Source organism: Montipora capricornis, chromosome 1, assembly GCF_036669925.1.
Source record: "Montipora capricornis isolate CH-2021 chromosome 1, ASM3666992v2, whole genome shotgun sequence".
NCBI lineage: Eukaryota > Metazoa > Cnidaria > Anthozoa > Scleractinia > Acroporidae > Montipora > Montipora capricornis.
In genome coordinates this window covers 29341626-29369610 of record NC_090883.1, presented here as the reverse complement: position 1 = coordinate 29369610, position 27985 = coordinate 29341626, and the positions used below count along the sequence as shown (strand labels likewise).

Sequence of the window (27985 nt, the reverse complement as noted above, 5' to 3'; positions counted from 1 at the left end):
CGCCAAGGAGCAACATATCATGACCTTTAATCGGCCCTTTCTGAACATCTGTTTAGCAATACGCCAGCTTTTTACGATAAACAGCAAAACCAGGCTTTGATTTCAAGGCAGTTTACTTCGAAGAAAGAAAGTGACAATTGATTTGAGAATTAATCTTGTCTTTAGAGATTTGAAGAGAGAAGAAGGAGGTAAAGAGAAAGATTTCCAATCACAAACCTCTCAGGTTAGTTCTACGTAAACAATGACCTTGTTGATGTTTAGAATGGCAGAAACTTTCAGCAGTGCATCGCCGAATGTGATTTCTTGTTTTTCAAGCTACGATATTCGCCTTCCTATGCAAAGAATATTTGAAAAAGAGGACTTTGAGTTTACAGGGATTTGTGGAATGCATTCTGTTGGGCAATACTAGTAATGTTGCTCCCTGTAATATACACTCAGATAACTTAAACCTCTTCGCTGTTTTCTGAGAAAATATACAATTTCGTCATGGATTTCGAATCCTTCCTCTGTAGCTTCAAATATTACTGTTAAAGATTTTCAGTTCTCCTCAGAACATTTGGTAACGAAGTCTGTTATTTACACAAAAAAGAATGTTAAGAGACTTCTCATAAACAACGTTGTTTGTTTTCTTGGCTATTGGCTAAACGCATTTTAAGCCGTGTTCAATTAAATTGCAGTTATAATTGGTAATCATGGACAGAGAACTTACTTTTAATGCTTTTAAAAAAAAGTTGCTCCATTTAAGAAACGACTTTGTTAATTTTAGCCCTAATCCTCAGTTAATTACTTTGCAGCTGATAAACAAACCACTCGTTAAAGTAGGAATTTACGTAAGTCCAACAAATCTTTTCTTTTGTTAACATCGACGAATACTTCTGTCGAGTTGCCAAACAATAGCCTTAATACCAAATATTAAATTAAATCTTCAAAAGAGGTCTTCAAATTCCGTATGGTGACAATATTTGATCGTATTTCATTGAAGCCTTAATTGAAAAATAGTTAAGATAGCTCTGACAGACTTACTGTCATTTGTAATTGCTATTTTGCATTCTTGAAAACCACTTTAAACTAACTATAAATTTCACTGTCATCACACAATGGGTCAAATAAGGCAAACTCTGTGGACTGGACACCAAAAACATTAAGAACAATATACAAATTCAGCACGAAAGTAGTAGTGACAGCTCCAAAACTTTCTGTAGAAAATGTTAGATACACAAAGCATGTAAACTATGAAGCGCCCTTCGCAATTATTTTTTACCTTCCAATTATTTGTAAATAATCAAAAAGAGGCACGTACTAAGGCTAAATAATTAAATTACAAACGTCGCCTCATAGTAAACAAGATCTTGAGCAAGAAATGAGCAAGTAAATTGAATTTACTATATAACAGAAATTGGGGCAGAAATTGGCACATCTAGCCTGAAAGGTAAGTTCAATGAGGCTTTTCGTTAACTGCATAAGGCAAATGTACCGTAAAGGTGAAATAAGGTAAGGGGAACAAGATATCCTCCGCACAGGCCTCCTTAAATTCATGCTGCAGAGCGGAGAGGAGTCTGGAGAGAGAGCAAATTTAGTAGTTCGGGCGACGCTGGGAACGGGGAGCAAAGGCTTTCTTCCTTCTCCCTCTTCCCGTCGTCCAACTATTTTATTTTAAATGTGCTAAAGATAGCTTTATTTTATTAATTGTCGCAGTGGTTGACAGATTTGAGATTTGTTTACAACCAGATATTTTCCTAATGTGAGGGACTTCACTTTAACGAATGGATTTTCTATAAAATTTAAGACGATTCCTGGTCATTTTGGACACGAGTAAGTGCAGCAGCTAATTAAAAGAAGATGGACTTATTGTTTCCTGTAGATTTAAAAAGAGTTGTCTATCCAGATCTATCCAAAGCACAGATAGTCACTTGTCGTCTATTTACTAAGCCGACCAGTGTTACGGAAACTTTGCAAAGTAATAGTACTTGGATAATCATCACCTCCGAGTTAGCCAATCAGCGCGCGCTGATAGCACTATTCACCTGTGTGGTATATACTAAAGTTTTATAGCCTCGTATCTTAAATATTTTAGACATTGGAGGCCGCGTACCCCGCACTCAGGCTGTTCTCCTTGTATTCATTTTGTCCCTAAGCAAGGCACCAAGCATTTCGACCCCGTTTCATGTAAACGGCTGCAAAAAATTCATACTGGTAAAAGTTCTTTAGAGAAAGACCTTTTGCTATCTATATTACATATATCAGACCGCTCACAGAATATGCATGGCAAGTTTATCACAACGCCTTGCCTAATAGACCATATTCGTATTCTCGGTTTTGGACTTGAACTAGCTTGCAATGGAGGCTAATGCGGGGGAATCTTTTCAAATGCAAATACTTTCTAATATATATATATATATATTCTAATATATTATTATCTTTTCAAATGCAAATACTTTCTAATATATTCCCCCGCATTAGCCTCCATTCCAAGCTACGTAGTTCCAGTCCAATACCGAGAATACGAATATGGTCTATTATCTAAGCGAATTGAAGATCTCGAACGATTACAACGTCGTGCTCTAAGTATCTTATACGCAGATATATCTTACGCACAGGCACTAGAGAAATCGGGTTTAGTGAGGTTATCTGAGCGTCGTGAGGCCTTAACCCTGCACGCCTCGTTGATGATACTTTTGATGATCTGAAGCACAAACCTTCGTGATGTTCTTCCCGCCACACGCGACTGCCCGTATAATTCAGTCGAATGGCTGTTATTCTACATGCAATAAACTATGTATCTCATCCCGGTCTCACGTAAATGCCCCCTTCGTTACTATCCGACTATGATGATCATGAATAACGATTGTCAGACGGAGCCAGCTGTTTCTAGACTCCACTTGTTGAACTAATTTCAAAGGCAATCCTTGTTGCTCAGTTATTTAAAAACGCCGAATGTTGGTCCTAGCTGCACGGGGCTCTCCGACGATCTCCTGAACGAAAGTCCGACGCTTGACGAAGTGACTCAATCGGCAGCGTCTGCAAACCGTGCATACATTTCGCTGCAAATCCAACTTCTGAAACAGTTCTTGAAACGGGTTGCAGTCACTGACTGCTGATTTGAATTCCGAGCATTTACCTAGAAGATAATATCAGTAATTGTCGATTTTCTGTCAATTTTATTTTTAATCAATTGTCGTTCCAGTTAGTCTGCCTCTTGGAATTTCGTTGCCTAGAGGATTTTGACAAATCAGTCAAAACACCGTTTAAACACGAGGCGCAAAAGAGGGTTCGAGATGCTCGAACGGCAATCTACTTTTTTCCTATTACGCGCTACTGTCCTGTGTTGTTAGCTCATAATCGCAGCCCATTCTACAAATCAAGTAAGCGTGTGCCAAATTTTAAACATGCCGTGAGCTGTCACAGTGGCTGAGCATTTCTATTTTGGGCTTGATTTTCTTTTGTTTGTCTTTAATTTGTTGTTGATACAGCTAATGCACTATGTACTTTTCCTATGACGTCAAGCATTGGCCAAATTAAACGTTACGGTTCTCCTAATTACCGTAAAGGGTTGAAGCAACCAATTTTGAATCGTGAAAACTCCATGTACAACAGAGCACACGAACTCAATGCATTCGAGGAGAACGTTTTGAGAAATTCGACAGTAATATACTGAAGCAAAATGGCTGGAAACTGATCACGAAACAGAGGAATTGGAAATTGCAAGTATGCAAACTTGTGCTGTGGGTTTCCGCACGAAAGAGGAGGGTTTTTAGAAGGTAAGCCGTGTTTACCCTGATAATGCATTCCTTCGGAACTAAACCCAAATTGTATGAATCTGCTCTAGGATAGCGCCCAATAACCTAATTCAAAAGTAATGTCGACGTTTTCGTCAACGTTAAGTTGTTTTGAGAGATCCTGCCAAAATTCTGGAAAAAAGTAGGAAGGTTATTTATTAGAGGCCATTAATATATGCGAAGGAATTGTTTTTGTTTGCTTACTTCAGTTCAACTTTTTTACTATTTGTCTTCAGTACCTCTTTGACGACTTTCAGCGCGAAAATCTGCGATTTTATAGTTAACAAGTTAGAGTCACGTAACGTAATGTCCATCGTGATGCACGAGAGACGAGCTTATTTCTTGACAATCCATGCAATTAAGATTTCACGTATGATAAACTATCTGCAATATTAATGCTTTATGCTTTCTTTACTGAAGCAAATTCAGTGATTAAACATGTTAAATCTATTGAGTATTGCGGTCGCCCTGTGTCTTCGAATGCATTTTTTTATGTCGAAAATAGTTTTCAAATAAGTTTTCAAATAAGAAGGCAACGACTCTGCAGTACATTCAGATCCTTTAAGCAAATGATCTTAATAGCGTATCCTTTAAACGAAACATCAACAGAAAAATGGACTCCGAAATGGATTTTTATTATTTAACAAGTTCATTCACTTCCCTTCAACTTCATAAAAGGAAAGTTTAGTGATAATTGTGGAAGAGCCAAACATGTCTGATTCTGCCACGTTGAACTGATTTTCGAAGTTTTTGAGACGAAGAAGCAAAAATGTTTCCGTCTTAATGCTGCCCTGCCGAGAACAACATACGACTTTCAACAAGTTGAAACTTAAGTAATTTTACTGAATGGTTTTTAAATTGTTTCAACTTGAAATTCTAGTTTTGCATAAGCTTACATAATGTACTGGTCTCCAGAAATGACTTCATTGCCAGCGATAACTTGCCCTTTGATCATCACGTTTCTCACTAGAGTTGTCAAAAACTCCGTTAAAAATTCCCATCATTAATGCTAAGGGAACATATACCTCAATTTTTTCGTGGTACGAAATTGCGAACTTTGTCATCCCCTTAGCTGAATTTTGTCGCCCTTAGGATAAAAACGTCGCCCGTGCGTAAAATGACCTGGCCGTGCTTATCACATTTTATTAGTAAACAATTACCCTCGGTGAAGGTGTCCTATTTCGAAGTCCGGGTGGTATTTCTCGTCGTCTATTTCAATGGCGTTTAAAGATCTAACTTTGATTACTCAGTAAAAACTTCCTGTTGTCTTCTACTGATAAGAGGGGCAAACGATGCACTTTTAACTTCTCATTTTAGCTCGGTATTATGTCTTTTAAGACAGGTAATCGGTATTTTCTTGTTTGACGGCAAGACTGATACGAAATATGAGTTCCGTCCAGCTTTTGTTATCATTCCACACACACATATATGTATATCAGGTTGTATATATATTTAACAATTATTCATCGAAGGCGAAGTGATTATCGGTGAATATTCACCGAGACGAAGTCGAGGTGAATATTCACCGATAATCACTGAGCCTGAGGCGAATAATTGTTTTAGTATAAATACACAGGTGATTATTTCAAAAAAGAGAAAAAAAAAACATTTCAACGCGAAATCATCTTAACTTACAGTGGCAAAACGACTACTGGCAGCCATTTTGACTTTGTTTATGTTTCGCATTAATTTAAGAAAATTGTTCACGTCAGGTAAAAACGGTATCTTTTCCAGAAAAATTAAAAATACACTAAAAAGCACATAAGTAGAAAAAAAGGAACCAAAATGGGGGGCGGGGGGGAGGTGCCTAGCCACCCTATTCAACCCCCCCCCCCTCCCCCTTTCCCTGGATACGCTCCTGAAGATCATAGGTTCTATTCGTGTTCAAATCTCTCTGAAGGGAAAAAATACTTCATTATGCAAACATCTTTCGCCACTCGGAAACTCTTAATCCCAAGTTGTTATCTACTGTTTGGAAAGAATATTCGGTGTTTTTCATTTAAGCAGTGATGATAAGATGTCGAAATATTAGTGTTTTTATTGTAAACGCTCACTTTTTTCATCATAAAAACGCCAATCATTTTTTTGTTTGGATGCGATCATATTGATCATATCAGTTCATGTTTATTTTGTGACATTTCAACGTCTACAAACCTGGAGCCTGTTAATGAAGGTGTGCTAAATGATTAAAACTGTAGTATTTCGTCTTCACAATTGTTTGAATAGATAGGAACTATCTCTTCAACTCATTTGTTGTATGACAGAAAGACAAATAGCCGATTAATGAAACTTTGACTCATAGCGAGAGATTATTGGATAAAAAATCGCTACTTGGGTGAAACGCTGGTAGCTTGCTTCTTCTTGGCCAATCAGGGCATTTAGCAATCTCGAACCCAGGCTCTACCTTGTTTCCTTTCTTTTCTTCGATGACCATGGCCTTGGGAGGATAAGAGAGAAACAGTTCAAGGTTGGGAAAATCCTCTGAAAACTCATTGTCAGCGTAATTGATATTTGGAGTATAATTTCTTGCCTTCATTACATCGTTCCTTTATCAGCTTGTTCTTCGAACATTCTTTATGGTGTTAAGCAACTGTACAGTCGAACCTCTCTAATACGGACACCGAAGAGACAGAGTAAAGTGTCCGTATTAAAGAGGTGCCCGTTGTATAGAGGTCATGAATATTACGTCACTGTAAAGGCTCCATCGATGGTATTAAGTGCTTTTTAAGTCAAAACTGGCCCAAACAAGTCTTTGAGGTCCATAATGGACAGTACAAATCGTTACAATACAAGCTGTACAATTCCAAAAACATATGGCAAACTATAATACAGTTTCCGAGCAGTAACATAATAGAACAGTAACAAGTGTAGCGAACACTAACATAAAGTAGAGTATTTAATGAAAGTTATTTGTGATTGAGTCATTTTGCGTTAAAGAAGTCTGCAATGTTCTTCTGAACAGCATTCGCTAGTCGTTATTTGACATTAAACGACTGAGTTTTGAAATAACTCTTGCATAACTCATCAACCAAATTGAGGTAGAAATAGAAATAGGAAAGCAACAACTGGAGAGTCTTCAAAGAACAAGAAATCTTGATGATAAATGGCAATGACATGTCGATATATAATTTTTAATTTACTGATTGAAAACAAATGATGCTCTTATCGTATGAACAATGAAACAATTGATTACACTTTGATATGTAACGACAAACAGGAAATCGTGTTGAATAAGAACTGTCATCATTGGAGTGTCCGTAATAAAGAGGTTAAGTTTGTATGAATTTTCTCTCTGGGACCTAGATTTCGTGTCCGTTGTCCGTATTATTATTGGTTTTCACTCGCATGATCAACGGCCATGTTTTTCAACGAAAACAAAAGAAAACGTTTGCATAAGAATAAAATTAAATTCCAGAAGGATTTGGTCGGGGCTCCAACATGGCCGTCGTTTCTTTGTTTAAGGGCTCCAACGTGGTGGCCGTGACGTCATGTGAAAACCGAAAATAGAGGGTCGTATTTTAGAGGTTATTTTTACAGAGAATGTATGGGCATTTTCCCGGGACCAAGTGAACTGTCCGTATTAGAGAGGTGTCCGTAAGGAGAGGTTCGACTGTATTCACTTACACACCATCTTATCAATTCTTGTTTATTTCTCAAACACAGTGTGTATTCCATGGAAAGGAAGAGGAAAAACATAACAGGTAATAAGTTAGAGTCTCTGCTTTTTATTTGGCCTTACTATGTAATAAGAATCATGAGAGTAATTGATTCAAATCAAAGCTAATCCGAGTTAGCAGATGGTAAATGGAACGCATGCGGAATAGTTGAATTTCAACCAATCCACTGAGACTGAGATGACAATGATGTCTTGTACCATGATAGACCATTTTACTGTTGTGTGCTTAGTTACCTGGCCTTTGAATGAAAGTGAGGCCGGAGTTGACCTTGCTTTGATAGAAACCTCACAGCTTTTTTTATGTAAATTACTACTTATTAGCATGAGAACAATTTAATATAAAAAAAGCAGTGAGGTTTCTATCAAAGCGATGTCAACTCCATTTTCACTTTCATTCAAAGACCAGGTAACTAAGCACACATTGCTGGTGGACGAACAAAATAAGTTTTTATGAGAGAGCTTTTGTTTTCGTCCAGTAACATGGCAGCGATGACGTAACTTGAAAACCACCTATATTTGTCTCATGACGGAAAATTCACGGGCTGTCTTGTTTGTTGCGTAGACTTTCATATACCGGACTAAAATAGCGGAGGACAAAAGAACCGTTATAATTCCGATTAGGCCTTGCTAATTAGGCATCCTTATGTTCGCTTTGCTCTTTTGTTTTATGGCCAATAGTTATTTAGGATACGGTATATGAAAGACCAGCTCTGTTTGTTCTTTTTACAATAAGAATCAAACGATCTTGGCCTTAACATCACCGAGTCAAAAAGTGCATTTTTAACAAGTATGAGCGCACTGGGATGGTACGAATAGGGGTGGTCACAGGATGCATTTTAGTTCAATATGTCTTTCACTTCGAAAGTATTCTTCTTGTATAGGTGGTTTTCACGTAAGGTCTTCGCCGCCATGTTGGTGAACGAAAACAAATGATCTCTCATTAGCTCCTTTTGTTCGTCCACCAGCAATTGTACATTGCAGCATTGTTATCTGTGTCTCTAGAGATTGGTTGTAAACTATCTTATACAAGGAGAGTCCCAAAAGCCTAGCAAAGCCAGCTTTGAATTTTTTTCATCGTTATCACGATGAAGCGAAACCACTTACTATCAAAACCGTTTTGCTCTTGGTGTCTCGCTTTGAAAAGTTGAGTTCTTTGCGAGTTCATGACACCAAATGAGCGAAACAGGAGCAACCTCAACAACAACAAACGCCTTTATTGGACTACGCAGGTTGCATTCTCCGGCAACAAAAACGCAAAGAAAAAAGTGGAACTATATCATTCTTCCGCTCACAAAATTTGAACACATCTATAGAAAGAAGAACGAAGACGGTTTTTCCCGGTTAGAGTGCAATTAACTTCATGACAAATAAGTCTTTGGATCTAGGACTGCTCAATGGACCTCAGTAGGGATGTCTGTAAGAGATCACAAGTCCAGAATCACTCCACAACATCATGAATTACGGCCTTTCATAAATTGTGTTAACAGTGAAATTATTCTAATTAGGTTTTGAAAGTGCTACTATTTCCAATCAATTCCTATTTTTCTTTGGATTTCAAAACTATGTCAACTAAACACTAAGAGCCGGTCATTTAAACCAAGTCTAACTTAGACCGCGGTTTACGGGATCATTAATTGGTGAGATGCGTCAAGTTCACATGTGTTTTTCTCCTCTGCTTGTGTCTTCTCTTCACTACTTTTGACATTGGACATGCATTACACACTAGAATTAGCCAGAATGTAAATGACTTGGGACTCGGTTTTGTAAGGCACAGGCTAATCTTCGTTTAAATATCCGGCCCTAAGTGACCCAATATTTAAGCATTGGTTTAAAAAAGACACCTGCTTATTTTCACTGAATTTTCCTATTTAATAGTCCGCCATTACTAACTTTAAAATCTTGAGACAGTTGGATCGAGGAGAAACTGACGTCAAGGACTCTCTAGTTTAAGAATGCAATACGTGTGTACGCGGCTGATTTAATATACAGCATGGTAGTTTTGGGCTTTCGGACTTTTAAACTCGTGCTTTGCACATACAGCTGTTTCGAGAAAGGTTGTCCAATAGAAGCCAAAGAGCGTTCGCGACAATGCCGGAAGGTAGTATGGGACAGTATTCAATAGGTACTGAACTCCCAGAATCGAAGATGCCACGACCGTACAGTGAAGACCTACGATGGCGAGCTCTTTAAATGAAAGAGTGCTCAGGATGTATCGTTAATGAAGTGGCAGTACGCATAGACTTACGTTGAAGCTCTCTCCCGCCATCACGCTACCAAAACACGTCCAAAAACAAAAGGGGCCATTAGCAAAAACGATTGCTCTGCACATGCGCCACGATTTTTGATACATTTCGCAAACTTTCTCTGCGAAACATGACAGAATCTTGCTTTCTCTGTCAATCCTAACCCTTTTGTTACTAATTCAGGGCCTGAATCATTTGACTGAATTTTGAAACTCTCTCATAATCTCAATGTCAGAAACAAAGCATGGGGATGTAATTCTAGGTGATTCTAGGTGACGTTTTCGATAGCATTGTCGTCATGTTTTCGTTGCCTCAAATTGACAGATTACCATAATGCTTTTCGGCATTGTCGCGTACGCTTTTATGCTTCTTTCTCGAAACAGCTGTATAATAAGCTGCATTTGTAGATGACGTCACTATGCCATCTCGTTTTCAGGGTCTCTCTTTTCTGCCTCCTTGCTGTCAATGACAAAGGAGGCAGAGAAGAGCGATTTAAAACAAAATAATACTGCAAGGCTGGTTGCAGTTTAATATATCCTCACAGCCTTTCAACCAGCCTTGCAGTATGATTTTGTTTTAAATCTACAAATTATTTGCTGGTTAGATCTCCCAAGATCCGGCGCTTCCACTTTGTTCAGCTGGCCCTTGCATCAAAAATTGACTAAGAAAAGAGTGAACCTGAGAACGAGGTTAACCGATTGGTTTTGAACGTGAATCCCGTTGAAGCCACCTGGATTTTTCATGCGTCCATAAGAGACAATTGCTTTAATTGTTCAGCTAAACTGCAAAACAGTCATTTTCTTCCCTTTTCGGAAGGCGCGAAGCCCCGTGAGCGTGATCCTCGCGTGTGAAGCGCGCGACGCCCGTAGGGCGTCTCTCCCCATTCGCGTCTCTCCCCATTCTCCCTCGCCGTTTCTACACTTGCTCCAGACCTTTCGTTCGAATATTTACCGCGTCGCTTGCGTTCGCAAAAAATACGACTGTTTTGCAGTCTATTGTTCAGCTAAGTCCGACGATCAATTCTCTCAATTTCGTCTGTAACACGCACATCAAACATCAACCTCGTCCCCAGGGTCTCTTTTTCGATGACACAATGGAGACCCTGGCAACGAGGTTGATCAAACACGTGCATTGCCGTTTCACGCTCTAGATTGTGAGCGCTCTTGTCCAGTTATGCCTTCCTTTTACCCCAGCATTTCCCTGGGTCGCCTTATTCTCGTCCCCATATTGCGGTGATATAGATAACTATTTGTCAACGATGTTCGCGAGAAATCTTTGTCGTCGTATGAAAGAAACATCAGGCAATTTGTCGTCCAACTTACCTTGTTGTAGGTGTGGAAAGATATGACACATGCTTAGCCGGCTTGAAGCGATAAACTTCTGGTGCGACTGAATGAGTGATGGAGACCAATGACATTAAAATTATATAAACGCTGGCCTCTCAACCTCTGCATGCCTTATCGCTGTCTGGCATATCGCATTAATTTGGTTTTTCCGGTTTAGTTTCAGGTCAATAAGTAGCTTATCTCACGTTTACAATATTTTGTTGTGTGGGAGAAAATTGCGCCGCAACAGCCGCTTCGACCAAGTTGCGACAAGATCATCGCAAGGTCTCGTTTGAAATTAGGAGATCTATACGACCATATACGTTTTGAGCAACCAAAACACGAACATCAGCAAATTAGCCTTTGCATTTCAATCTTGTTCAGTAGCGGACCTGAATTCCATGAGTATTGTGCCTGCGAAAATAATGGATGCTGAAGAAGAAGAAGAAGAAGAGGAATTTGTCAAATATGGAGCTGTGGATGAATTTTATGACCTGGACAAAGAAATTGGCAAGTAAGTTGCTTTTGCGACAAGGACTAACCCGGGACTAACATTTAACCATCCCCTTAACCGTTAAATTTCTTTACAGTAGCCAATATGTTTCTGTTTAAACCCAATTTTTGTAATCAGCAAAGACGGCTTTGTATTTTCAGCGAGTATAATTAAACACTGGCGCGTTTGGCACGAGAACTCTTTTATCCGCTACAAGTCAACCTTAGGCCGTCGGTGCACTAGACAGGCTGCGAACAGGCTCTCTGGTGAATTTTATCAAGGTGTTTGCCGGAAATTTGAAGAAAGGATGTCGTTTGTCGCGATTTCACTTTACGTGCTGTCGCTACTTCTTAGGCCATGTCGCTTGTCGGAATTTACCCTGGCAGAGCCTCTTCGATGGCGAAAGATCAATAGCTTACCGAGTTAAATTTGAAATCCCTTAAGGTTCTCCGCTTCTGTGGCAATTATTTTGGTTGTTTTTTTGCTAGAGAACATAATGCGTCTGGACGACTTTTAACAATTTATTTTCAATATGCGTCTTTTAGTTTATCATGATAATGCATTTTGTCCTATGTGGAGACGGACGAGAGACGCATTATCTTCATTATGCGTGTGGACGATCTAAATCGTTTACTGCGTCTTCAAAGACATACTAAACGATTTACGCGTTTATGCGTCTCTAGTATAAAAAGGGCCAATCTCTTTATGTTACCTCGGCGTGTTAGTGTTTTTCAAAAATTTCGTTAGTATTCCATGGCCATAAATTCGTAAATACTAACCGAACTACCAAGGAACTGAGTTCGGAGGAACGGAGCTGAAACTATAAAATTTACTGTGATGTGATTTCAAGTTTTCCCTGAGACTTGAGATTTGGTCCTTTCACGTTCAAGATTTGCGAAGAACGGGGAAGAAAGCTACGGTTTTCTTTACTAAATGCAATTGTCTGTTGGCATTCTTTTCGATTTCTCCGTCGTAGCTCAGTCACAACAAATTCAAAATGCACACCACAGACAATGCATCCATCCAACAGGGAAAAAGGAGACTAAAGAGTAGACTGGCCTAACTTTGTTAATCCGATTTGCAGCGTGTAAATGAACAAAGAGTTTCTTGGTTCGCCAAATCTTATTAGTCACCAGCCGGCTTGCATTGCAGGAGGCCTTTGGATGAAATCCCAGCTGGATACGCGCTCATCATGTCCACCTGGACAAGCATCATGTTCCAGTCTATTTAGGGAATCGTGTTAAGAGGTCTGAGGAAATGCTCGGAGCTAAGAAAACTTTTTTTTCCTATTTTCCCTCTTTTTGAAGTGATTACCTTTTTTCTTTTTTAAATTTTTGTGGTTAAACATATTTATAGGCGAAGTTGGCCTTAAGAGTTACAGTGCTCATCGAGAGGACTCACTTCAAAATTGAAAAACATTCAAGTAGATTGGGTCAGGAACACCAAAGAGAAAAACACATAGAAAGCACCTACTCACACAAAGGGTGAAAAAATGAAAAGAGGAGCCGACAGGTGGAAAGCACACTATTAAACGTTCAATAAAATCTCATAGATTCACTTATAAAGGACTGGACTGTTTTAGCGACAGAAAGGACGCACCAAACTAGAGGGTAAAACTACAGGGTAAAAAAGATATGTTCGTGATGAGTTCCTTTCGCGAAACATGCATACTGCTGACCTTTAACAAATACCTTGGGGCCATCCATTAAACACTACGAGTTACAGACTGTATAATTAACATGACTGCGATTAAAAGCCCATCAAGGCAAATATAATCATTACATGAAGCTGTGACCTCTTCCTGAAGTTGCTTTAAAAACCATAATCGGCTCTTGTCAGCTTTTTCATGATGCAAATTGAGAGTGAACCGAGGAGCGAGCCATTTGTCCCGTGGACGTGCCGTCACGTATTACTTTCAGACATGTACTTTTTGACATTCTAAGAACATGTCAAGCAGAAGAAACAAAACTAAGCTGATTTTTTATCCAAAACAACGTTACTGCCTTGCTTTGGATAACTAGCGGCGATAGTTTTGCTCCCGGCACTTTTTTTAATGAAAATAGCGCTCATTGTTAGTGAGTTAACATACTCTTTCTAGATGCCGAGGTCATTCTTGGTATTGTAGGGATTGTCTCGTTGACAGACACCTTTACCACGATGATTACTCTTGGCCTGCCTGTGGTTACGACTAGTTTAAAGAGACCAACATCCTCTTACGAGTTTGAAGGCCTGTTCGTTCTTGGTCAGCAACAAAAATACTCGATGCGCGATTAAAAAAAATATTGCAGTTTTCGGGGGCATAATTATCTATCTATTCAAGAGAAGCAAATAACGAAAGAACAACAACGCCCGTCTCGCACGAAATTTCGCCATTTTCGTTATTTACACTTGGGGTTTCATTCAGTGGCATTTTTCAATGTGCAGAAGCTTCAGCTATGATCCAATCAAGTTCTTTCCGTTGGCAATAAAGTTTAATTTTCCACTGAACAAGCATCCACGTACATATGAAAGCAATTATACAGGGGCACCCAACGTCAATTTTCGGAAGATATCTGTTCGGAAGACGATTTGAGATCAAGAGGTTTTGGAACATTTGTTGTAAAAATTTCTTGCTGGCCTGCCTGTCCTAGGATTTTCGAGCATCTAAAAAATGGTATAATTGCCCATTTTTAACGGATTGTTACCCTTAATAGGTCACCTAGAATTTTCGGGAGCCTTTTTCCCGGCAGAAATTTTCGAAAAGGTAAGTTTTGATCCCTATAATCTTCGGATCACTAGACTTTCAGCTAGGAAATCCGAACAAATGGAAAATTAGGGGATAAAAATATGCCTACATCTACCATTTAAATACCAAAATACGTTTAACAATGCTATGTTTAAGTAGTTTTGAACTATATTCTCGTTGGGTGCCCCTGACTATAGAACGCCGGGCCGTTTTTGAAGTAGTATCACTGCAATGGCTCCGCGACTCGCCAGTAAAAAGTCAATAGTTAAGAAAGGAACAAGGTTTACCATTGAGTGAGATTCAATATATAAAAACCGAGTAAGATACATCTTTGAGTGGCTCGGCGCCGGCCGCTCGTCAGCTGACGGCCAAGCCGCCGAGCCACCGAAAAATTACTTGTTTCAAAAGTGGCCCTGTATTCTGCAGTTTAGCCACAAACCAACCTTTGAATTGATTTGTCTTGATTGACCATATTCGTATTCTCAGTATTGGACTGGAACTAGCTTGTAGTCGAGGCTAATGCAGGGAAATGTTTTCAAATGCAAATACCTTTTAATATATTCCCCCGCATTAGCCTCGTATTAGAAAACGAGTATGGTCTATTACATGAGATTTGATTTGATTTGATTTATATTTCCTTCAGTTAGTGGAGTAATTTTAGTCAGCTAAATAATAATAATAATAATAATAATAATATAATAATAAGCATAATAATAATAATGAAAAGGAGAGTAACAATGCAGTTATTGAGGATATTGCTTTACCGTGGGATCGCGGGATCACAGAGTGTATGAAAAGGAGGATGAAAAGATTGATAAGAACCAAGATTTGAAGAGGCAGATTGGAAAACTTTGGGGTATCAGACAGCAGGAAGTGGTACCGGTAGTTGTTGGTGCACTCGGGGAGCAGGGGTGGCGCAGTGGTGAGAGCACTCGCCTCCCACCAGTGTGGCCCGGATTCGATTATTATTATTATTAGTATTATTATTATTATTATTATTATTATTATTATTATTATTATTGTTATTATCATAATTATTAGTATTATTGTTATTATCATAACTATCAGTATTATTGTTATTAACTTAATTTCAAACAATTTTTCAGAGGTGCGTATGGGGTTGTCAAGAAATGCATTCACAAAGAAAATGGAACTATTTTCGCAGCAAAAATCATCAAGACTGCAAACCACAAGATTAGAAAATCTGTAATGCGAGAGATTGAAGTCATGAGAGCCCTGGGACAGCACAGCAAACTTGTTGAATTATGGGATGCTTATCAGACTCCATTTGAGATCGTAATGGTCTTAGAATTGTAAGTTTTTTCTTTTCATTTAGCCTGCGCGCATAGACCGGGAGAAATGTCAATGTTCTTGTCCCAGTTTCTCCTCGAGATATTCCCTCTAAAATATTCTCTCAAAATAAACCACGGTAAATTTTCGTTAAAATTCATTTTGGATTTCATGAAGTGCTTGGGTTAACTGTTAACTGCATATTTCCCCTTAATCAGTTGAAACAAGTCAATGTTTGCAAATGCTATTTTTGCAGAAAGGCAAATTGCTCGCTTTCTTGCCTTTTGGAAAGAGAGAAAAACAATCGAAGTTAATTAAATCCTAAAATTACGGATAACGGATACTGAGTCAAATTTCCTGCCGCGCCAATGGACTTCGACATTTTTGCATTCTTGTTCGCCAGCGCGGATTTTTCCAACACTTTTTTTCAAGGGACGCGTTTCGACGGCAAGGTCGACCGTAGGTATTGGTCAATAAGTAGGTTATATTTGCATTGGAGACTTGGAAAATTTTAAACTTCGTTTTGTTCGACTGATATCTTCGGCTAAGGATACTTCGTGATTCATCAGTTTGGAGTACAAAGGTGATGTTCGAAAAGTACCCAGGAATCGTTTTGGGTTTCAGAGTCCGCTGCAAAGGAGGTCGTTTGGCTCTTTTTTATATCTCTCAAACTGACATTCCTCTTTTACTTTAACTTACATGACTTATAATGTACTCTCGAGTTAACAAATTGATGTCAGTTTTTCATCTGTCTGTCCTGTTATTGATCATGGATTTGCTCATAACATTGTCAAAGTAGCTGTGGATCCACGACTACTTTGACAATGTTATGACGAAATTCACTGTCAATAACAAGATAGACGCATGAAAAACTGACATCAATTTGTTTTTTACAATAACAAAAAGGCAGAGGGATCAAAATTAACTCAAAACACGAGAAGAACGCGAGACAAAAATGCGAGAAACTTCAAATTTTTTCAAGCTGCCGCCACCGATATCGCGTCATTTTCGCATAAATTATAAATTTATGTGTCTGACCGGCTATTGACAATAAAGATTAGCCAATGAGCGCGCGAAAATTTTGCAGTCATTGTAAAATTTATTATAGAGTGTTTTTACGTGACGTCACGGCGGCCATGTTGGTGTACCCAACTAATCCACCTCCTCCGGGAATTGAGCTCTATTATCATGCAAACATTTTCTTTTGTTTCGGTGGGAAAATAAGGTTACTGATCACGTGAGTGAAAACACTCTATAAGTTTCCAAGAAAGAAGAAAAGATTCACAATAGATGGTTTTCAATCACGTGATGAGACGGCCATGTTGGTGCAGAAAACAATAGCAAATTATGTCCCATGTTTTGCATTATAAGAGACTAAAATTCCCAAAAGACTTTTTTCTCCATTGTTCTGTGCACTAACATGGCTGCTCTGACGTTAGGTGAAAACCATCCATAGGCAGAAACGAGAATCGCTATCGTTGACCGACGATGATGAGCCCATCAGTAAATACGGTATTGTCTAATTATATATTCTAAATTTAGATAATAATGGCCCAAGGCCAAAGGCCTATAATGGCCTAGAATGGGCCATGGCCTGTAATGGGCCAAGGCCTATAATGGCCCAAGGCCAAATAAGAGAGAGATTGAGACTTCTGGGTTATGGACTTGTGTCGCTGACTTCTGTCTCATTTTCTGGGAAATCAATTTTTTTTTCAGTGTTTACATTTAACAAATCGAAAGTGGTTCAGCGTTATTTGTCATCACAGTCGTCAAAATGTTGTGGACGCCGAGTGAGTCCACAACCAATTTTTGTCAATAATTGTGTCGTGTTACGGTTGCCCTATAATATTAAAAAGGAATAGGGCAACTCTAACATGTCTTAATCATTCAAGATGGTCGAACCCAGGAAATATGAAAGAAACAATAGGCGATTCTAGACTTCATTCTCCCTGTTACAAACAATGTTTTGGAAACAACTTTCGAACTTTTTTTTCGGCGAACATTACTAGCTCCGTGTTTTTTTTACGTCTGTAGCAAGAGTGAAGGTAACCACTTCGCAATCTCTTGATGAGATATGCAAAAAGGACAGATGGGCATTGAAAGAAACGGTCATATTAACAAATCGAATGTGGTTCAGCGTCGTGGACTCACGAGGTGCACAACATTTTGACCACTGTGATGACGAATATTGTTGTCGATAAGAGTACAGATAACGCTGAACCACTTTCGATTTGTTTTTTACCACAATATTCAACGCCAAAGAAAGTGTTTATTTCAGAGCGTGACCAAAATCATGACACAAAGAAAGAGTAAGCGTTGTCTATAACTTTCTCGCAAAAGGATTAGTTTATTTCCCAAAATGAGCGTTCCTGATTGGCTGTTACGTTGCGTGACAAATTGACGCGAGCATGACGGAAGCAGCGTTGTCTAGACTCATATCGACAACGGCAAATTAGCCAATCAGATTGTGAGACTACAAGCAACTGTTTTAAAAAGAAGTATTCATCACAATAACTGAAAGCTAAGCACTTACCTCTACCTCGAAATGTTTATTTGGCACACAATTAACAATATTACAACTGAAGAAATGCTGTTTCAAGTCGCTCTACCCTGCCAGTAAATGGAAGTTATTTGTATCACACCGTGTACTTGACAGGGGTTGTCCAAAGTTTTGTTTTGCGATGGAAATAATTTGTAACCGACACAGAGCCAGTTGACTTGAAAAGATTATCTATTAATAACTATATAAATCCTTTTCCTAGTGTGCCCGGCGGTGAACTGTTTGAGCGAATCGTAGCTGAAGACTATTTAATGGAGGACGATGCGGTAGATTATGTCAAACAAATTCTTGAAGCTTTAAAATTTATGCATGAGAGGAATTTCGTTCATTTGGATCTCAAGGTGAGAAGCACATCTTTTTACGTTTTCACCGCGAATAATCTAAATTTATGTAAAGTTCATTTTCCCTTACATCACAAAAAGAACTCATGTTTGGATGGAAACGATTTCATAAATGCTTTAAACCATGCCATAGAAAATACAGCCAATCACTGAGATTGCAGGGAAGCCGTTGTATATTCGTCAGTATTCCACCGAACCTTCCCATCTATCAATGCAATTCAACGGTATTGCACTCAACCTTCCCATCATGCCTTGAAGGCCACTGTATATTCTATGGCATGGTATAAAATAGTTATGCAACCCTTTCTCGTGGTATACCGTGGAATGTCCCATCTCGCCTTTAGGCCAGTGTGTATACCAAGAAAATACAAGTGACTGGTGGGATATACCACGGTATACCACTCGAGAGTATTGCATAACTAGTATGGTCAATGCAGCATCTGTGGTGTAAAATTACGGTAAAGGCCCAGTAATACGGGCAACATATTTCTTGCAACTTGTCGCGCAATACGCGCAACAAACCATCTCAACTTGCAACGCAACATGTTGCGCGACAAGTTGCACGAAAAATGTTGCCCGTATTACTGGGCCCAATCGAAGGTTACAGACTACTTCAAAGCCATTTGAACTTTCTAATTCTGTAGTAGTTCGTGTAAAGTGCTGTAAGCTAAAATACAGAAAACGTCTATTTGAGATAGTCTACTCTACTCTATTTCACAGAAGCCATCGCCTTTCAAGAAACTGTAAGACGTCAGAGTTGTTTTTTTGTCATTTCTCGGGTTCTGTTCAGTGGCAATGAACTAAGATTATAAGGATGTAAAACAAAAACCAATATTTGATGATATGAGTTGATTGCGTTAGTATCCCCAACAGACTCTTTACAATTGTGCGCTTAGTTATACCTGGCCTTTAAATGAAAGTGAGGATGGTGTTCACCTTGTTATGGTACAGACCTCCCTCCTTTTCTATTGTTAATTATTTTGTTGTCATGCTAATTAGTAAGAATTTACATAAGAAAAGCAGTGAGGTTTCTGTCAAAACAAGGGCAACCCCAGCCTCACTTTCATTTAAAGGCTAGGTAACTGAGCACACAACTGTAAATTTGACTATTAGTGCCCTTGTGCTAAATCCATTGACACTTCAATAAAGTTGTTATTATTATTATTATTATTAACTGCAAAAAAAGGTTGATTTACAAAGAATTAAAGTAATAGTACAGAATTCATTTAGTTGAACCATAATTGGACCCTGCCCCGTTACTACGACCAATTTTCCATCGCTTAACGGTGGTCGTATTAACGGGGTTCCACTGTACAAGTTATTTACTCTTGCGACTGTATCATGCTTCAGTGAACTGGATATCCATTGTTTTATAATGCAAATAATACCCCCAAAATGAACTGTATTAGGGGATTTGTCATAATAGCAAATGCCAGCAGTATTAATTCACTTCTGTCAGAGAATAAATGATAAATAAATACTGTAAATAAATAAACAGGGCCGTCTTTCTGTATTGGCCAAGATAAGATAAGATAAGATAAGATAAGATAAGATAAGATAAGATAAGATATTTCATGTCAAATTACACAGGGCGTGGTCTCCCAGTCCCCTGAGCCAGACAAGAGAATATGAGAAAACAGAGCGAATCCTTGTGCCTCATGATAATTATTTGAAATCTATTTTTAGATTGTGCTGCGAAGTTTATTTTTATATGTTGTTACCATGACCGCGCAGTCCACTTTCAAACCTACTGACCAATAAATATGGATTATTGATCAAGCTTGAGGTCAAGATAGCTGGATATTGGCCAAGTTCTTTAATTTTTAATTTTTAATTTATATACCGAGGAAAATTTCCGGGCTGAAATGGCATTTGCCGCCGTGATTATGATTGGCTGCAGAGATGTCAGACAACTTCGCTCGGCCAATGAGATCCTGAGGAGACCATTTCAATGCAAGAATTTACGTGCATTTTTTGCTCTTTTTTTTTCTCAATGTTTTCTCTTGCTTAGCAACAACTCTCCATACCATAGTTTCATGCTAAATCTCTGTAAGGCTTTTTTTTCTTATTAAAGTGCTACTGCAACGAAAATTTAGTATTTTCTTTTCCGGTTTTTCTCACGTTAATTTCACATTTAGACCCTAAATTTCTTGAATCGGTGAATTTTTTTACAAGCTAGCCACGCAATTCCCAGAAACAAGCATCCGAAAACCGTAAAATCGCGTCCGCCATTGCTCGAATAACAAACCTGAAGAGCCCGCGAAATCACCACAGCGGGTTTCTCTGTAACGTCATAGTCACAACACGTGATTTGGTACAGTTACTATTTGGGTGATGTACTTTTCATATCCGGTAAGATTAAAGAAAGTGTATTTTCGTCGCAGTAGCACTTTAAATGAATTTCTGCAATTTGGTCTTGTGTATTGATAATAATGATATCCGCTCAGGCGCAAATGATTCTACTCGGGCCACAAATAAACTATATGCCCTCCAAAAGTCATGTGATTGTCCTAATGACAGTGTCCTACTCCAGGTTTTGCAATTTCAGCGGTGTTGGTAATTATCAAGTACGACAAAGTGCTGTAGGAGGGGTGGGAGAAAGTGGGTTTATTTTAAGTTAGTATAACCTTCAGTTGGCCATGAGAATCCTTTTTTCTTCTTTGAAAATCTCTCAAACAAAATGCGGGGTTTCTAACTGAGTGAATTAAAGCAACAGCGCAACTGACTGGGACAAAACATTTAGTTCCCCTAGTTTGAGTTGTATTTTCTCATATGTAGTTAATTTTAGACTTCTGACGTAAATTAAAAGGTTAATTTATGTGCATGTGACGTAATCGGAGACGTTGCACAGTGACAGATGGAAAACGATATATCAAAGGAGAAATATAACAGTTTCAAGCCCCGATTCATGGGCTCCTGCTTTCGGGGATAACTGAACTTTTTTTGTTTTTAGCCCGAGAACATTTTATGCGTGAGCATGGATTCCAATGACATCAAGCTTGTGGACTTTGGACTCGCCAGAGATCTCGATTCCGATCAAGAGACAAAGTCTTCTTTTGGCACACCAGATTTTGTCGGTAAGAATATACTCATTAAAATTCACGGCTTAGTCTACCGAAACCTAGCTTGTGAGTAAAGAAACGGTAAAAGAAGAACAATCTGTTTAAGAACAAAGGATCAACTGCGGCAAAAGGGGACGAAAACTCCCAAAATCTGCATATTTAATGCCGTTCTCAGCAGTCCTTATTTAAAAGAACGTGATATGACCAAGTATAAAGTGCCCTGGTATCATTTTATTCCGCGAAATTCAAGTTTCAGCACCACAGAGCATATATTTTTCGTTAATTTCGTGCAATTTCACATCCAACGGGTCATACGTTGTGTAAAGTACGGCCGAGAGGCTTAGGCTCATCACTGAGATGACGCCTCTGAGATGAAGTTAAAAAAGGGAAAGATCCATACCTCTCTCGAGCTCAGCCATGGGACAATTGACTTACTGCGCATTAAACGTGAAACAATGTAGTGAAATGCATGCGCCAACTGTTCCACTATTTTTTGAACAACCCAGGAAAGCGTATTTTGTTTGTCAAATTTATCAACTACACGCATAAAGTACTAATTGAAGACGTCCTTCTTCATAGCTCCGGAAGTCATACGAATGAAACCTGTCTCACCGGCAAGTGATTTGTGGTAAGACTGAATTAATGAAATCCAGAGGATTTTCAAAATATTTTCATAAGCCTGTTACAGACAAACCAGTTTTCCTACGTGTTTTCGACAATTTTTCTTTCATCGTTTGCATGGAAGATATTTTTTCTCTGATTTTTTTCCTTTGGTTGCTGGTCATGTTGTGTTTGGTAAGAGACCCTGCTTTGTCATTTATGTTTCAAAAAGTACATGCAGGTTTAGCAAGGCACATGATGCTTTGATATTGTGATCGCCTATGGTTCGCAGAAGGACCCTGGTAATATCAAATTCGAGCAAACAATTTGGTTTGTGAACTACGAAAAACAGACGACGAATGTTTTCCCGATAAAGAAGATGCCTTGTCGTTCCAACGAACGGCACCACTGTTTATCGCTTAAAACAGTTTTTGTTATCTTCATGCCCTGAGAAAGAAGACCACGTGGCAGAGGTTACTTAGCAACAGCAATTTTACCAGTTCCCGGACAACTTTTCCTTGACGCATTATACGCACGAACAACTTTCGACTTTTTTTGCAAGTTTTTCTTGACAAGTCTTCTTGCTGAAAAACTGAAACGCCAGTTTTTAAACACTTGGCAAGTTTTTCCTTGCCACGTTTTGTCCCACATAAGCCAGTGCACGAGGAAAACCTGCTAAATGGAAACTTAATTGCCTACTAATTTTTTTCCGTGTAACCTGCCATTTAATGAATTTAAAGTAATTTTTCAATCGAGAGGTTTCAATTGCTTTATCCTCGTTTCTTTGATAGGAGCCTTGGTGTTGTCACATACGTCTTGTAAGTATTGAATCAAAAATCTGAAATGATGGACAGTTGCAATTATATAGGCAGTCTAGATTTATCAGCCATCGTCCAGCTATTAAGCGATATTGTCACATCTTTCAGATAATAAGCGCGTTATGCTTGAGTTGTTTCGTTGAAAAAAGATCTATAGATGTACTAAATATCATGTTAAGCGTTAATCTTGTTTCCTCGGGCAGTAGAGCAAGTTATTGCTCCTTGATTTTTTCCGGCACTGCACTGCGACTGGATACTTGTCTAAGATCCACCATCCTCGTGTAAGCATCGCTTCGCGGAGTTGTGTTTCTTCAACATGGTGATAGTAAATTTTTTCTCATTGCTTTCCTCGCAGGTTGAGTGGTCTGATGCCATTTTCAGGTGAAGATGATCACCAGACGTTAGTCAAAGTTGCAAAAGCCGATTGGGATTTTGACGACGAATGTTTTGATGATTTGTCTCACGATGCAATGGGATTTATCGAGGGACTTCTTGTTAAAAAACCGAGGTTTGTTCCTATTTAGGCCATAGAACTTCCCGTGAGGCGTACCCAGATCCCATCGTTTCTCTTAGCTGGTGGGGCCTTCGCACGAGAAAACAAAGGGCTCTGGATTTTGCAGTCCCAGATTCTAGGACTTCCTGAGTTCATATATGAGTCGTCAATAGTACAAAACGTGGCGGCGTTCAGAAGCTTGACATTCGAAGAGTCTCTATGCGAAGGTTCAAGTGGCCTCAAGTAGGAGAATGCGGCCCATCGTATCGAACAGAAAGAAGCGATAAGTAATATATCGTAGTTTTAAGGAAAGACTCTTTAATCATTTTAGCAACCGGCTTCGTGCCAGCTCACCCCATCGCAGCACATCGGCCATTTTACTTCCTGTTCACGATTTTATTGTTCGCAAGCTGGCCACTGAAAACTTTGAATTTCTTATGTCTCTAGAGTCTTTCGTTTTCTCGTGCGAAGGCCCCGCCGGCTAAGAGAACCGATGGAATCTGGGAACGAGAATAGCGGTGGTATAAAAGTGTCCGTTTTAAATTCTTCGCAAACTCAGCCTTATAAGGGACCGTTCATTTTTTATGGGGTAGGGGGGGGGCTGGTGGAATTTGGAGGAGTGTAATTTGAAAATTGTATGACCCCCCCCCCAATTTCCGATTTTTTTTTTCTCCTGCCCCCCTCTCCCCCCCCCCCCTTCAAGTAATTTTTTGGAAGGCCCCCCCCCTCCTTGAATAAAAAATACATATGGTGTTAAAAGTTACCGCAGCATTAAAATTTCGTTTTGTTACATTTCACATAATTTATTGAAAGAAACCTGAAAGCTAGAAAGCTTCTTTTAACAAATCACTCAAAAGAATGAAAAGTCAATTTCTGCTCTTCTTCGTCTGCGTATTCCTCATCTGAGGCGATAAAAGCAAGAACGACATCATTTGAGTCGTCTTCAGAGTCAGGGGCATCACTCTTGTAGTCATCATTAGTTTCCTCGCCCTCACTGCTTTCATCACTGCTGTTTAGTTGACCTGATTCATTCCTGCCTCCCACTTCGGCTTGTCCAGTTCTGAGAGTATTCATTCGCAAGAAGTGTCCCATAATTGTCTTCACTTTGTCATTCTTGTTGCTCTTCTGATGCTGTTTTAATAGCCCATGATGTTTTAAGTATTTGTTCAATTCTGGCACACGGAGCTTTTTTAGCTTGGTGGCATCTTCACACAAATTAGCCCAAATTAGGACTTTTCTCTTGCCTCCCTACTTTCCCTTGCCCTTTCCTCCAGTCTCTTCTTTTTTTTGAACTCCATGACCTCAAGATGCTGGAGATAGTCAACCACAAACTTTGGTTACACAGTGAATTTGTCTCCAAATCTACAATACTCGTCAAAAATCTTGAAACACTTGTGTCTGCTTCCCCTTCCCCAACGTTGATTTGGGTATTACAATGGTTTCAGTGCTTCAAAACACGCGTGGCTCAACATTGGGAAGGGAGAAGGCACATTTCGGGGAGAAAAACAGTGTGAAGTAGAAATGTCAGGATTTTTCCAGAAAATTCGAGAGAAACGCTGTCTGTTTCAACGATTTGTGACGAGTATTGTAGCTACGCTCTCTGGGTCAGACAAAACTGGCATGCGCCTCTTTCAACTGGACTCTTGGTTGCCAATCGTCTGGATCACGCCCCTCATTTGGGGTCTGCTGATAAGGAAGGTAGTGGTACTTTGGAAGGCAGGCATGATCAGGAAATGGTTTGGGGCATCTCCCTATAGGTGGTCCAGTCCATTCACAACAAAAAGAACAAACTTGTCTTTCCTTTACTCCACAAGAAAACTTCAGAAATTTCTCAGAAAAAGCCTTGGTAATGAGGTCAGTTCCAATTACAGGACTCAAATTATTGGTCTTTGTTTAATATGCGCTTGATAACAACATTTTTATGAATGAAAAGAAAGTTGTTACTATTCAAGACTGTTATTATGGTACGTTCACTGTTATTATAAAATATATAAAAAGCTGTTGAGAAGTTTTCTTGAATACCCTGGAAATGTTTTAGTATATTTGTTATAAATAAAAGAGGTCAATTTTTTCCTCAATCTGTAAAATCTCTTATCCTATTTTTAATCTAATTTTTTCGTCCAACCCCCCTTTTCCTTAGTTCTGTTTTATCATAGTTCCGATGCTTAAATGAACGTCAGTGGTTCTTTGGTCTTTCCAAGCAAGGCTCAGCCTTGTCTGGGGGGAGGGGGGGGGGGGGGGGCAGGGGGAATTTGGCACCTGTTTTGTCCCTCTGTTTTTGTCCCTAAGGTTCTTTGCAATGCACTTTTCAATTGTTTTATATTACAGCAATGTCATACTTCGTCTTCTTCTTTCGCAGTCAACGCTTTACAATAAAGGAGTGTTTTCAACACCCCTGGATAAAGGTAAATTCTTGATTTGACAAGTGTTTTGCGGCCAAGAAATTTGTTAATTATATTAACGTTTTACGTTATTTTTTCGTAATTAAGGATACTAAAGAAACAGGAACAAAGATTAACACGCAGAAACACAAGGCATTTTTGGCAAAGAGGAGGTGGAAGGTTAGATACGATAACATTACCACAGTATTATACAGGGGCGTAGCGTGAGATTTTGAAGGTGTACGCCAAAGGCGCTCCAAACAAGGGGGGTATGGGGGCATGCTCCCCCTGAGAATATTGAAAATTTTGAAATTTAGGGTCTCGGAAATGCCATTTCCGACTATTTTAGAATCACATTTCAATAAATAAAACATTTCAACAAAACAGGGGGTTTACAGTACAAGCAGAGGGCAAGATGTCGCAAACTCTGTTATAATATCATTATCATGATCATCATCATAATCATATTTCTTTCGAAAATACCCGGGAACTGGGGGACTGGCGCCTTCTATGAGATGACTCGTAGAAGGTATTTATACTGGCTGATACGTGAAATCTTGAATCTGCGCTGATGAAGGAAAGAGAAAAGTTACTACAGAAATATTTTCCGAATCACTTGTCTTTGCTACTCACTCGAATCTCAAATGAAAACCAATAATCCGTTTCCGTTCAATTTTTTCAGAAATCTGTCAATGCTCTTTTGGCTGTTCGCCGCATGTCTTTGTCTCCACTGTTTGCCGGCAAACGAAGAAGTTCAATGGATCCTTCAATTTTGAAATCAACTGCAGAGAGCGAGGAAGACCAAATGGCTGACAGAAAAGTATCGGCACCTGTCGATCCCGTGGGGTTAAGCATCCCGAACCATCGTCATGCTGGGATCCGCAGCTCATGCTTTGATCTCGACGCCAACACGATCAGAGCATTGCAAGAAAAAGCGGATAAGGCAAAGGAGAGAGTACCTCCAGGTAGAGATAAAGAAAACAGCGATGAAATTAGCTCTGAAGAAGATTATGAGGATGACGGCTCGGAAAACGAAGAAGGTTGTTCGGACGGACAGGTCATCGAGGATGATTACAATACAGCAAGTTGTTCCTACGACAGACCCAAAGCAAACACAATTTGTGGAGCAACACCAGTTCGCGAGATGGCTTCTAACGACCACAGGAAATCTTCTGCAACATTGATCAGTTTTGAGGACACGTCCAAAAACTACTTCAAATCAGTCTCGCTCACTTTGAACGAGGAAGAAACTCAGAAAAACAATGAACCTACAAATGACAACAACGTTCAGTTAAACGAAACAGATCTCGGAGATTGTCGCATGGAAAAAAATGGCCGAGATCCCGTCAAGGACATTCGCGAGGTCTCACTTGAGCAAAGTCAGAATTGCATGTTTGATCCAATGGAATTAACGTTTCGGTTGGATAACATCAATGATAGTCACTGCATCGATAATGATGGAGAAAGGCTTCCTGAAATTTGCATAAACGATCAATTAATCGTCACCAGTCCTCCATCAGTTGCGTCGACACAGAACAACAACAACATTGAGAAAATGGACAAAAATGCACTTGAAGCCGCACACGTGCTGCAGATTTCTCCAAGCTTAAACATTGACAATGTAACTAAGGCCCCAAGCGATGAAGTCCAGTCCATCTCACTTAAACTGAACCATTTGAATGGTGTTCAATTAACATCCGATCACTTGACGCACTGTGTGCGTCGTTCGTCGACAGGTTCAGCTCCGTGTTGACATAACAGGAATGACATAACCATGCATGATTTCTGAATTTTATGATAGTGTCCCATACAGATGAAGGATGTCAACGAAAATGAGAAGCGTTTGATTACCTGTTGAATATAATACTTAACGCGTATTATTAGTCTCACCCAACTAGTGGACTAATGGAAATCCTGCATTTTAATTGGCTACGCCATCTGAGGACTATTAGTTACAGTCCTTGAGTAGCGAAAAGCGTGACGCTTTCTTTTGTTTTATTCCCAAATAAATGTTTCTTCAACTTGCATTTGCTAACTTTATTGTTGCCTTTTCTGTCCGACTAGTTGGTTGATACTAAAAGAATTAGAGCCTTTTCCCTCAAGGGCCACGGGTCAATAGCCCATTCGGCTTCGCCTCATGCGCTATTGACCCGTAGCCCTCTCGGGCTACGGGTCTAATTGTTAAACAGACCTTTTTGCAGA

The 27985-nt window shown here is 39.3% G+C and overlaps 1 protein-coding gene across 4 annotated transcripts; it reads left to right on the top strand.

Moving 5' to 3' along the window:
* LOC138037753 (death-associated protein kinase 2-like) lies at positions 1-27810 on the top strand. 4 transcript variants are annotated; one of them, XM_068883661.1, is made up of 12 exons: positions 1-223; positions 7440-7477; positions 11405-11534; positions 15345-15551; positions 18291-18429; positions 21383-21506; positions 22071-22119; positions 22883-22909; positions 23265-23417; positions 25762-25807; positions 25892-25963; positions 26466-27810. In XM_068883661.1, exons 2-12 carry the CDS (start codon positions 7450-7452, stop codon positions 27534-27536), a joined length of 2046 nt encoding a protein of 681 aa, XP_068739762.1. In that variant the 5' UTR covers positions 1-223; positions 7440-7449; the 3' UTR covers positions 27537-27810. The 4 variants fall into 4 exon arrangements, with proteins under 4 accessions (XP_068739762.1, XP_068739757.1, XP_068739768.1 ...); XM_068883656.1 differs by lacking the exon at positions 1-223 and adding an exon at positions 3499-3758; XM_068883667.1 differs by lacking the exon at positions 1-223 and adding an exon at positions 3513-3758 and having other exon boundaries at positions 11199-11534.
* The last annotated feature ends 175 nt before the right edge of the window (positions 27811-27985 follow it).

Bases quoted from the DNA above. Each gene is read 5' to 3' on its own strand.
- LOC138037753 (XM_068883661.1), top strand. From the start codon at position 7,450: ATGGAAAGGAAGAGGAAAAACATAACAG. The intron at 22,120-22,882 runs GTAAGACTGAAT...TTTCTTTGATAG, and splicing joins TCACCGGCAAGTGATTTGTG to GAGCCTTGGTGTTGTCACAT. The intron at 25,964-26,465 runs GTTAGATACGAT...CAATTTTTTCAG, and splicing joins TGGCAAAGAGGAGGTGGAAG to AAATCTGTCAATGCTCTTTT.